This window comes from Chiloscyllium plagiosum, chromosome 38 (assembly GCF_004010195.1).
Source record: "Chiloscyllium plagiosum isolate BGI_BamShark_2017 chromosome 38, ASM401019v2, whole genome shotgun sequence".
NCBI lineage: Eukaryota > Metazoa > Chordata > Chondrichthyes > Orectolobiformes > Hemiscylliidae > Chiloscyllium > Chiloscyllium plagiosum.
Window position 1 is genome coordinate 5,695,673 of NC_057747.1, and position 12,292 is coordinate 5,707,964.

At 42.8% G+C, this 12,292-nt stretch overlaps 1 protein-coding gene across 4 annotated transcripts in view; it reads left to right on the forward strand.

Moving 5' to 3' along the window:
• The window catches only part of opn4a (opsin 4a (melanopsin)), a 72,229-nt gene extending 66,519 nt beyond the window's left edge, over positions 1 to 5,710 (forward strand). For 2 of the 4 annotated variants that reach the window (XM_043678707.1, XM_043678708.1), the window contains one exon: positions 4,412 to 5,710. In XM_043678707.1, coding sequence (XP_043534642.1) covers positions 4,412 to 4,603 — 192 coding nt within the window. In that variant the 3' untranslated portion in view covers positions 4,604 to 5,710. The remainder of the gene's footprint in view (positions 1 to 4,411) is intronic. The other 2 variants (XM_043678709.1, XM_043678710.1) reach the window with 2 other exon arrangements.
• Positions 5,711 to 12,292: the final 6,582 nt, after the last annotated feature.

The window sequence follows — 12,292 nt, forward strand, 5'->3', positions numbered from 1 at the left end:
GTTTTACCAGGATGTTGCCTGGTATGGTAGGAAGATCGTATGAGGAAAGGCTGAGGCACTTTGGGCTGTTTTCATTGGAGAAAAGAAGGTTTAGGGGTGGCTTGATAGAGGTGTACAAGATGATTAGGGATTTAGATAGGGTTGACCATGGAGTTAGCTATTACGAGGGGGCATAGCTTTAAATTAAGGAGTGGTAGGTATAGGACAGATGTTAGGGGTAGATTCTTTACTCAGCGAGTCGTGAGTTCATGGAATGCCCTGCCAGTAGCAGTGGTGGACTCTCCCTCTTTATGGGCATTTAAACGGGCATTGGATAGGCATATGGAGGATCGTGGGCTTGTGTCGGTTAGGTGGGCTTGGATCAGCGCAGCATCGAGGGCCAAAGGGCCTGTACTGCGCTGTATTTTTCTATGTTCTATGTTCTATGGTTCATTAGTGCCCTTTTGGAATGGAAATCTGCCATTCTCACCTACTCTGCCCTTCACCTAACTCCAGACTCACAGCGATGTGGTTGACTCTTAAACTGCCCTCTAGGCAATTAGGGATGGCAATAAATGCTGGCCTAGCCAATGACACCCACATCCCATCAATTAATAAAATAATTAAGTTATCTTAGGTTCTCATGATGGAGGTTTTGCTGAAAAGCCTTAGGGAGTTGCTGCAGTGTGGCACAGTGGCTCAGTGGTTAGCACTGCTGCCTCACAGCACCAGGTATCCAGGTTTAATTACAGCCTTGGGCGACTGTCTGTGTGGAGTTTGTGCGTTCTCCCTGTGTCTGCATGGGTTTCCTCTAAGAGTGCCAGTTTCCTCCTGCAATCCAAAGATGTGCAGGTTAGGTGAATTGGCCATGCTAAATTGCCCATAGTTTTCAGGGATGTGTAGGTTAGGTGCATTAGTCATAATATCCTAGAATCACTACAGTGTGGAAACAGACCATTTGGTCCAACAAGCCCACACCGACCCTCCAAAGAGTAACCCACCCAGACCCAATCCCCTAATGCTCCACATTTACCCCTAACTAATGCACCTAACCTACACATCCCTGGGGTACAAATCTCTAGTCAGGGGTAAAAGTAGAGTAATAGGGTAGAGAAATGGGTCTGGGTGGGTTACTCTTCGGAAGATGGGTGTGGACATGTTGGTTCAAATGGCCTGTTTCCACACTGTAGGGATTCTGTGATGATTCAACTTTTAAGCCACATTCACTGCATCAAGCACTCTGACAATATTACAGAAGGTTTGCTCTCCACAGTACGCTGTGCCCTGTAGCAAAGTTGTTCACGTACAGCTACCTGACAATGTGGAAATTCACCACAGGTATGTCCTGTACACAAAAAACTGGACAAATCCAACCAGGCCAATTACTGCCCCATCAGTCTACTCTTGGTCACTAGTAGAGTGATGGAAGGAATTGTCAATAATGTGATCAAGCACCACCTGGTCAGTAATAATCTGCTCAGTGACACCCAGTTTGGTTTCTGGCAGGTCTACCCAGCTCCTGTCCTCATTATAGTCTTGGTTCAAGCATGGAGCTGAAAACCAGAGGTGAGGCAAAACTGATAGCCTTGACATCAAAGTTGTTTTTGACCATGTGTGGTATAAGAACCTCATAGCAACTCTAGAATCAATAGGAATCAGGGGAACCTGTCTGCTGGCTAGTGTAGTATCTGGCATATAGGAAAATGGATGTAGTTGTTAAAGGCCAGTCATCTCAGCTCCAGGATATCTCTGCTGGAGCTCCTCAGGGTAGTGTCATCTTCAGCTGTTTCATCAATGACCTTCCCTCCATTAGGTCAAAAGTGGAGATGTTTGCCAACGTTTGCACAATGTTCAGCACCATTCATGGCTCATAGAACATAGAACAATACAGCACAGAACAGGCCCTTCGGCCCACGATGTTGTGCCGAACATTTGTCCTAGCTTAAGCACCTATCCATGTACCTATCCAATTGCCACTTAAAGGTCACCAATGTTTCTGACTCTGCCATTCCCACAGGCAGCGTATTCCATGCCCCCACCACTCTGGGTAAAGAACCAACCCCTGACCTCCCCCCTATACCTTCACCTTAAATTTATGTCCCCTTGTAACACTCTGTTGTACCCGGGGAAAAAGTCTCTGACTGTCTACTCTATCTATTCCCCTGATCATCTTATAAACTTCTATCGAGTCACCCCTCATCCTTCGCCTTTCCAATGAGAAAAGGCCTAGCACTCTCAACTTATCCTCGTATGACCTATTATCCATTCCAGGCAACGTCCTGGTAAATCTCCTCTGCACCCTCTCCAAAGCTTCCACATCTTTCCTAAAATGAGGCGACCAGAACTGCACACAGTACTCCAAATGTGGCCTTACCAAGGTCCTGTACACCTGCAACATCACCTCACGACTCTTGAATTCAATCCCTTTGCTAATGAATGCTAATACACCATAGGCCTTCTTACAAGCTCTATCCACCTGAGTGGCAACTTTCAAAGAGCTATGAACATAGACCCTAAGATCCCTCTGTTCCTCCACCTTACTAAGAACCCTACTGTTAACCCTGTATTCCGCTCCTCAAATACTGAAGCAGTCCATATCTAAATGCAAAAGGACCTGGACAATATCCAGGTTTGATCTAATAAGTGGCAATTAACGTTTGGTCACATAAGTGCCAGGCAATACCTTTTTCCAACAAGAAAGAATCTAACCATTGCCCCTTGGAATTCAAAGCTTTCTCCATCACTGAATCCCTCACTATCAACATTCTGGGTGTAACAATTGACTAAAAATTGAATGGATTAGTTATAAATACTGTGGCTATAAGAGCAAGTCAGAGGCAAGGAAGCCTGTAGTGAGTAACTCACCTCCTGCCTCCCCAAAAAAGTCTGTCCACAGGACGCATGTCAGGAGTGGGATGGAATACTCCCCACTTGCCTGAATGATTGCAGCTACAATAATGCTCAAGAAGCTTGACACCACAGAGGACAAAGCAGCCCACTTGATTGGCACCACACTCACAAACATTCACTCCCTCCAATACTGACTTTCAGTAGTAGTAATGTTCACTTTTCACTGTATATGTAATAGGATACTGTTACAAAATGGGGTAAACCCCTCTGCTAATTTAAAACCAGCAACATGGAAAAGATTTATCCCGTTGCAGTGATCTGTGAGAATTTGATAGGCCAAGAATTAGTTAAAATAAAAATTAACAACTTTATTTCTTAAAGTATAACAGAGAATAATTAACTAACAACTATTTACAACCCCTTCCTCTAACCTATCTTTTACCTTCCCTTCTATAATACTAGTCCGTTAAACTCCCAATTAAGATTTACAAAGCAAAACTTCTTATCTCAAAATCAATACAGCTTTTGGTTCGTCTCTGAATTTCTTTCTTCTTTTCTTCTTGGGGATTCTGCTTCGCAAGTTACTGTACCTTTAAGAGAGCTATTTTTCAGGCAGTCTTTACATGTTGGTAGCTCAGCAGTTCTCCTCTCAACTATTCAATTTTTCCCGGTCTTATACCCCCAAAGCATCGGATTGTGTCATTGGCTTTTAAGATTGTCAATATACTTAATTCAAACTTGATTGGAATTTGGTGCTTTCGGGGTATAATTTAACCGATTGACCAAATTTGAATTTGTTTTTGTCTCATAGCAACTCAGCCAGTGCTATCTGTTCTGAACCAAATGTTACATTGTAAATTCTCCAGCAGTGAATGTGCTTGCCAAGTCCTTCACTCTCTTAAAGGTACAGTACACTTCTACACCTTCATAATAATACACCTGACAATAAATAAATCAAGTAAGTACTGTCTACAAGATGCACTGCAAACCTTTACTCAGGTTCCTTCGGCAGCACCTTCCAAACCTTTAAGTTACCACTGCCACCTAGAACGACAAGGGGAACAACACCACCTGCAATTTTCCCTCCAAGCTACTTACCATCCTGCCTTGGAAATACTGTACATTGTCATTACTTCAATGTCACTGAGCCAAAGCCCTGGAACTTTCTCCCGAACAGTATTGTAGGTGTACCAATTTCAAAAGGTCTGCAGCGGTTCAAGAAGGCAGCTCACCACCTCTTTTGTCAAGAGCAATTAGAGATTAAATTAGGTAATAAATGCTGCCCTAGCCAGTGATGCCCATATCCCAAGAGCGAATAAAAATAAATCCATGGCGTGCCAGTTGTGGAATTAGTATGTATTTGGGCTCTCCTAGAGTAACTTGGAAAGGGTTTCTATCAAATAACATTGTCTCTTTAACACCTATTGCACTTTCGAATTGTTCATATGAAGGAATGGGCATCGAATGAAGAATGTATCACACCTCTTCAAGGCAGAGCATTTTTACTGTTTGAATTGGATCATTCTTGACCAGCAACGAAACGCTGACCAAATTCTCGTGCTTGATTCATTGTCTTGTCCAGGTGGTCGGAAATCTGGATGGTGTTGGACTGAAGAAGGTGGATGTTGCATTGGTGCAGGCTGCCCAGATCCCCAGCATCGTCATCACTCACACCAGCAGCCCTGGCAGCAGCCAATCTTCAGTAGCCAGCTTCAATCCCATGTATGAAATGGGTATTCATGGGAACCAGCAATCCGTGCTTCCAAGCCAGTGACAGCCAAGTTAGAGTCACAAAGCCCAACAGCGCGGAAACAGTTCGGTCCAACCAGTCCATGCCAAACATAATCCCAAACTAAACTAGTTTTACCTGCCTGCACCTGGTCCATATCCCTCCAAACCTATCCTATTCATGTATCTATCCAAATGTCTTTTTGCTGCAGTTGCCAATGGAACTGTTAACCCATTCAAGTTACCAGTACAAAAAGCCACCAGAGTCTTTACAAAAGACATAAAATCAGGACAGTTTCTGTAGGGCAGTGTACTCGATGTTCAGTGTATAGCTTTGAGCCTATTAGTTACATAACCCAAAGCTAAACAGTTCATCTCCTAAAATATGAACAAAAAGTGAGGTACCTACATAGGTTACACTGTCCTGAACCAATAAGTTTATGATTTACTTGAGAACCCAAGTGAAGTGGTAGGTGAAGGGCAGGACAAAGGTCAGGGAGAAGAATTGGATAAATCAAAAGGTTATACCATAAGTCAAGGCCAAGTTTGGGTTTCATAGATTGTAGGAGGAAGGTCAAATTTCAGGAGCTGTGAACTTCCAGTTTCTTTGGAGAGGAGTAAAATAGGAGATGGTGTGGCTAGTGTTGATTTGAATATATTGAGATTGCAGGATGGAGAAAAAGCACATAAAATGGTGCATTCAGAAAGTCAGGCAATGCTGGCAGCACCCTGCTCCCAATCCACTCAAGCCTAATGATGAATCCTTAGATCTCCTGAGCCAATTATAAATGGATCATGTGGAATCATTCATCCAGCAAGTAAACAATAAATTACTGTACTAATGCAATAACAGTGAGGACCCTAATCTCTGAATGTTTGGCAACGCATTTGAACAAGCAATTCATCAGTTCGCAGATATTTTAAAATATTGTGGAAAAATAAGATTGGTCCATTTAGAAAATAAAAACATCCATAACCTGTTCTGCATATTTTAAAATCATAAATAACTCAATTTAAACAGCAGCATTTTTCTCATTATTCCAATGTTTAATTTATTGGGTCCTGTGTCAGTTGAAATGCTCATTAGGATGACTGTAATAAGATGCTACAATACATTAAAGTGGTATTCGTGGAACATTTCCCTTGCTCTGTGTGTTTTTGACATCAGTTTGTAGAATCCTTACAGTGTTGAAGCAGGCTGTTCAGCCCATCAAGTCTCCACACTAATCATCCTACCAGACTCACATCCCCTGTTAGCCCCACCTTTCCCATGGCTAACCGACTCATTCCCAGACACCATTGGGCAACTTAGCATGGCCAATTCATCTATCCTACACATCTTTGTTCTGTAGGAAGAAACCAGAGCACCTGAAAGAAGCCCATGCAGACACAGGGAGATTATTCAAATTCCACACAGTCACCCGAGGGTGGAATTGAACCCAGATGCCTAGCACTGTGAGGCAGCAGCGCTGACCACTGAGCCACCATGACACCCATTCTGGGGGCTAAACAAAGATGATATCTTTTGTCTTAGATCACAGCCATGAGGCATATAGGCAGGGCTCTGGCCACCAGGAAATTGTCCCTTTTAGCTTTCGGTGCTGCAGCGTGTGTTCATGAATGACAGAGTTTGGACATTCATGTTCACTCAAACCTATGTGTGGAAACAGAAGCTTTAAGGCTTATTTTATTTTTAAGACTGGTCCTGACCAATCTGTACTTGCTAAGTTTCTGCTTTCAATCACAGGAAAGAGCAAATTCCTTTCATTTGTTTCTTCTCCTCATTTAAGAGTTCAGCTCCAATTGAGCACCATGTCCAGCAAGTGTTTGTTGTTAATGAGCCCAGATAGCTGGTGAAAGGTTACAGGTTTTTTAGATAATGGGATGTGTCTGTTGACACTGTTCATGTTGGGACATGCTCTTTGGTGGGTTGGTGCAGACTTAATGGCCCGAATGGCCTCTTTCAGCGCTGTCTAGATTCTGTGACAAGTGGGACTATTAGACAATGCTTGCTGCAACAGATGGGAACTGTGGTTGAGCAGACTGTATCTGGAAAACAGATACACATGTTGTCAAGTTAGAATTTCAATGCTCCATTAGTCTTACCTTCAAGCCTTTCACTTAGCACCTCATTTATACACTGGATTGGATTATTTCTTTATTCTCTTGTGGGATGTGGGCTTTGCTGGCAAGGCCAGTATTTATTGCCCATCCTGAATTGCTGTTATGAAGGGGATAGTGAGCTACCTTCCTGAGCCACTGCAGTCCATGTGCTGTAGGTAGACCCACAATACCCTTAGGGAAGGGATTCCAAGGTATTGACCAAGTGACACTGAAGGAACAGCAATATATTTCCAAGTCAGGAAGTGAATGGCTTGGAGGGCAACTTGCAGATGGTGGTTTTCCCATGCCCTTCTAGATGGAAGTGTTCTTGTTAGTTTAGAAGGTGCTGTCTAAGGTGCTGGTGAATTTCTGCAGTGCGTATTGTAGCTAGTACACGCTGCCACTAAGCATCTGTAGTGAAGGCAGTAGATATTTCTGGATATGGTGCCAATCAGGTGGGCTGCATTGTCCTGGATGATGCCAACTTCTTGACTGCTGTTGGAGCTGCACTAATCCAGGCAAGTGGGGAGTATTCCATCATATTCCTGACTTGTGCCTTTCAGGTGGTGGGGAGTCAGGAGGTGAGTTAGTCTCCACAGTATTCATAGCTTCTGACCTGATTTTGTAGCTACAGTATTTATATGGCAACTCTAGTTCAGTTTCTGGTCAATGGTAACCCTAAGGATGTTGATAGTGGGGAATTCAGTGTTGTAACACCATTGAATGTCAAGGGGTAGATTGTCTCTTGGAGATAGTCATTGACTGGCATTTGTGTGGCACAAATGTCAGTTGATGACTAAGTGTTTTAAGTCCAGGCAGAAATTAAATAGAAACTAGAGTAATTAGTTGTATTTTGTGGCATTTGGAAGCCAGCAGATGGTCATTATAGAAAGGAGGCTTTCAGCTATCAGCTTCTAAATCAAGTAAGTTTGGATTCTGTGGTTTACTCTGTGCCAGGTCTCATTGTTTCTTTCTGTCTAGCACTGATTCCATCTGCCCTCGTTACATGCTGTCAAGGTTAGTGGGTATCCCTTCATGCTATATCCTTTGTGTCTATTCTAGAAAGAACCATTGAATTCCTAGTTCAATATACATTCCCGATGAAGGGCTTATGCCCGAAACGTCGACTCTCCTGCTCCTCGGATGCTACATTTCCTCAGCTATGCTTTTCCAGCACCACACTCTTCAACTCTGATCTCCAGCATCTGCAGTCCTCACTTTCTCCTCGTCCAATATCTGTCCATTTATTTTAACATGCATCTATTCTTTGCCAAGATTGTATCCAAATCAACCACAATTCCTATCTGTGTGTAACAAGCATTGTCTAATAGTCCCACTTGTCATAGAATCCAGACTGTGGAAAGAGGCTGTTTGGGCCACCAAGTTTACTCTGTGCCTCCAAAGAGCATCCCATCCAGACATTATCTGCATAATCTCACATTTACTATGGTTAATCCACCTCGCCTGCACATATTTGGTCACTACAATCAATTTAGCATGGCTAATCCAGCTAACCTGCTTATCTTTGGACTGTGGGAAGAAAGCAGAGCACCTAAAGAAAAACCGCACAGACACAGGGAGAATGTGCAAACTCCACTCCAACGGTCACATGAAGGTGGAATTGAACACAGCTCTCTGGTGCTGTGAGGCAGCAGTACCGCTATGCCAGCCATAAATCCTGATCAAGTACTGCAGTTCAACTTCTAACTGTTAAGATTGCCATTTAAGGACTGATTGGAAGATTTTTGCATATTATTGCAAGCTTTGGTCTGCCAGTATTTGGGCTGACACTAAATTGGATAATTGTGCAATAAATTGCCAGTAGCACATTCCTAGAATTTATTATTGCTGTCACACTGAAGTCTGAGACGTTGGATGAATTCACAAATGGGATTTTAGATACATCAAAGCGGATGTCAGACAATCTGAATGCTCCTTCATTGATACCTGGACCTTATCCACAAATGACATGATCTCCAGTTGACTAATTTTGTAGAGGCAACCACTACTATTTTGTACTTTGTAGGATTGATCTTTTTGAAGATTTAAGTTGTATCTTGGGAGCAATAAGGGAAATATCTTTGACTGCATGTACGTTGTCAATAACCAGGAATCCAAGTTTATAGAAAATGGCTTATGTTGTATGCAATGGTGAGAGTAACATTGACAAACACCTCATGGACTCGACTAATATTATATCATGTAGAAACTCTGAAAATAGGAGCCAGGGAAGGCCATTCTGCCCTTCAAGCCTATTCCACCATTCAATATGATCTTGGCTGATCATCTAAACCTCATCCCACTTTCTCCCCACACTCTTTGGATCCCTTTAGCCCTAAGAGTCATAGAGTCATAGAGATGTACAGCATGGAAACAGACCCGGCTGCGGATGGGGATAAGGATAGTGGGAAAGGGGGCGGAGGGAACAGCTTCAGTTGCATGGGAAATTATGGAAAAGTTAAAGGTGGGGGGGGAGAGGTGCTCAGCAGAGGCTATTAAACTTTCCCAAACAAGTGAAAGAACTGGGAGTATGGAAAGGTCAGGCACAGCAAACGGGAGGAGAACTATGGGAAGGGGAAGTCAATACAGAATTGGAGTTGGGATGTCATGTTGAGGTTATACATTGATGAGGCCTCTTCTGGAGTATTGTGTCCAGTAATGATTGCCCTTTTATAGGAGGGTATTATTACACTAGAGAGGGTTCAGAAGGGATTTACCAAGACGTTGCTGAGAAAGGAGGCTTTGAGTTGTAAGGAGAGTCTGGATCGTTTAGGACTTTTTTTTACTGGATCGTAGGAGGCTGAGGGTTGGCCTTGTAGAGGTTTATAAAATTACGAGGGGTATAGTTAAGCTGAATGACAGGTGTCTTTTCCCTAGGGTGAGGATTTCAAGGCTCAGGCGTATATTTTTAAGGTAAGAGGAAAAAGATTTAAAAAAGATGTGAGGGGCATTTTTTTTACACAGCAAGTAGTACATGTGTAGAATGAGCTTGAATTGAATTGAATGAATTAGCTTTATTGTCACGCATTCAAATGAGTACAGTAAAAGGTTTTGTAACTTGCCATTTACAGCGTTTCCACAGGAAGTGGGGAATGAAGGTACAGCTACAACATTTAAAAGACATTTGGAGTAGTACATGAATAAGAATGTTTGGACAGATATGTGACAAGCGCAGGCAGGTGGGGCTATTTTAGTTTGGGATTATGGTCGACATGGACTGGTTAGACTCAAGGATCTGTTTCCGTGCTGTATGACTGAGGGTACTGTACTTAAATGCACAAAATATATGAAACAAGGTAAATTAGCTTGTAGTACAGATTGAAAATGGCAGGTACAATGTTGTGGGTATCCCAGAGATGTGGCTGCAAGAAATTCAGAGCTCGGAACTAAATATCCGAGGAGACACATCTTATCGCAAGGGCAGGCAGATAGGTAGAGAAATGTGGTTGTCTTGTTCGTAAGAAATGAAATTAAATCATTGGCAGAAAGTGATATACAATCAGAAGATATAAAATCTTGTGCTAGAATTAAGGAGCTGCAAAGGAAATAAGATCCTGATAGGAGTTTTGTACAGGTCTCCCAGCAATAGTCAGGATGTGGGGAAGAAAATAAATCAGGAGATAGAAAAGGCATGTAAGAAAGGTCACTATTACAATGATCATGGGGGACTTCAATATGCAGGTGGACTGTGTAAATCAGATTGGTGTTGGATCTCATGAAAAGGAATGCTTGGAATGTGGACACCAGGAGCACACCAGAACTTGGAGAGAGTCAGAGAGTGAACATCACTAAGGTGAAGGTGCTGGGGGAAGCTTAAAGGTCTGAAGGTGGATAAATCACCTGGACTGGATGGACTGTACTCCAGTGTTCTGAAGGAGATAGGTGAGGAGATTGTAGAGGTATTGGTGGTGATCTTTCAGGAATTACTGGAGCCAAAGAGCATCCCAGCGGACTGGAAAATGACTAAATATAACACATTTGTTTAAGAAGGGAGGAGGAGAATACAGGAAACTGTAGTCCTGTTAGCATGACCTTCAATATTGGTAAGATTTTAGTATCCATTAGTAAGGTGAAGATTGATGAGCAATTGGAAGTACAAGGTAAAATAGGCCTGAGTCAGCACAGCTTCGTCCAGGGGAGGTTTTGCCTGACAAATCTGTTAAAATTCTTTGAGGAGGTAACAATTGACTTAGACAAAGGAGAGCCAGTGGATTTGCAATTCCAGAAGGCCTTTGATAAAGTGCTAAATAAGGTAAGGCCCATGCTGTTAGGGGCAAGGTACTGGTGTGGATAGAGGATTGGCTGACTGGCAGAAGACAAAAAGAAGGGATAAAGGAGTCTTTTTCAAAATGGGAGCCAGTGACTAGTGGAGTTCCGCATTAGTCTATGTTGGGACCACAACTATTCGCGTTATGCATTAATGATCTGGATGAAGGAACAAAGGGCATTGTTGCTAAGTTTGTAGAGAGACCAGGACTTGAGGGCACAGGCTCAGAGTGAAGGGATGACTTCAGCCAGAGGGTGGTTAATCTGTGGGACCCATTGCTGTGGAAGCCAAGCCATTGAGTACATTGAGACAGAGAGAGATAGTTCTTGATTAGTAAGGGGATTCAAGGACTATAGGGAGAAGGCAAGAGAACTGGGTTGAGAAACATTTCGGCCATGATTGAATGGCAAAGCAGACTTAATGGGTTGAATGGTCTAATTCTGCTCCTATGTTTTATGGTCTAATATGTACTATCCAATTGTATTTGAGCAGCATAATGAGTGTGAATCCAGAAAGTGAAGTTGTTGAGTTTATGGGACAACGTTGCTGCAATATCCCACTGATGGTTCTCCTTTTAATGTAGATGATGTCAGCAAGAGCAGCAAGTTTTAAGCATCCATTGTTGCCCTGATAAGGTGGTTTGGAAGTGGAAGTGATTTGGATGGCTTGTTGCACTTTTCACAATGTTGGCACTTCCCCCAATGGTGTTGGGGTTGTATTTTCTGGATGCCAGTAAGGGAATGTTAATAGATGCCCAAGTTAGGCTGATACATTGCTGAGAGGGGAATTTGGGGGTGATGAACTTCCATCGTATTGCTGCTTTTGCACTTCTCAATGGCAGAGGTTGCAAGAGAGGAAGTGCTATTGAAGTAAGTTTAATGAGCTATTGGATTGAGTCTTGTAGATTACATATACCATGGCCAGGTTGCATTGGTGATAGTTAATGTGACTATTGACTTCGGGGAGCACAGATCAAGCAAATTATTGTGTCCAGGTACTGAGTTTCATGAGTATCTTTGAGGCTACACCCATTCAGGTAAGAAATGAGTATTCACCCAAGTCCTTGATTTCAGCTTTGTAGAATAGAAAGTGGAGGGGCTATCGTGAATATAAAGTCAAGCTGCACTGTAGAATACCCAGTTTATGCCCTGTTCCTGTGGCCATGGTTTTTAATATGACTGGTCCAGCAAAGCCTCTTGTCAATGATGAGGCACACAATTTGGGTAATGGGGAATTAAGTTGACAGTTAGGGGCTTTCGTTCAACTAGAGTGGAACTGAACAGGGTCCAGGGTGAAATACCTCACTCAGTAAATTGAATGTCCCCTCCCTTCACAACTAATAGACCTTGAGTTTGTACTTTCCAC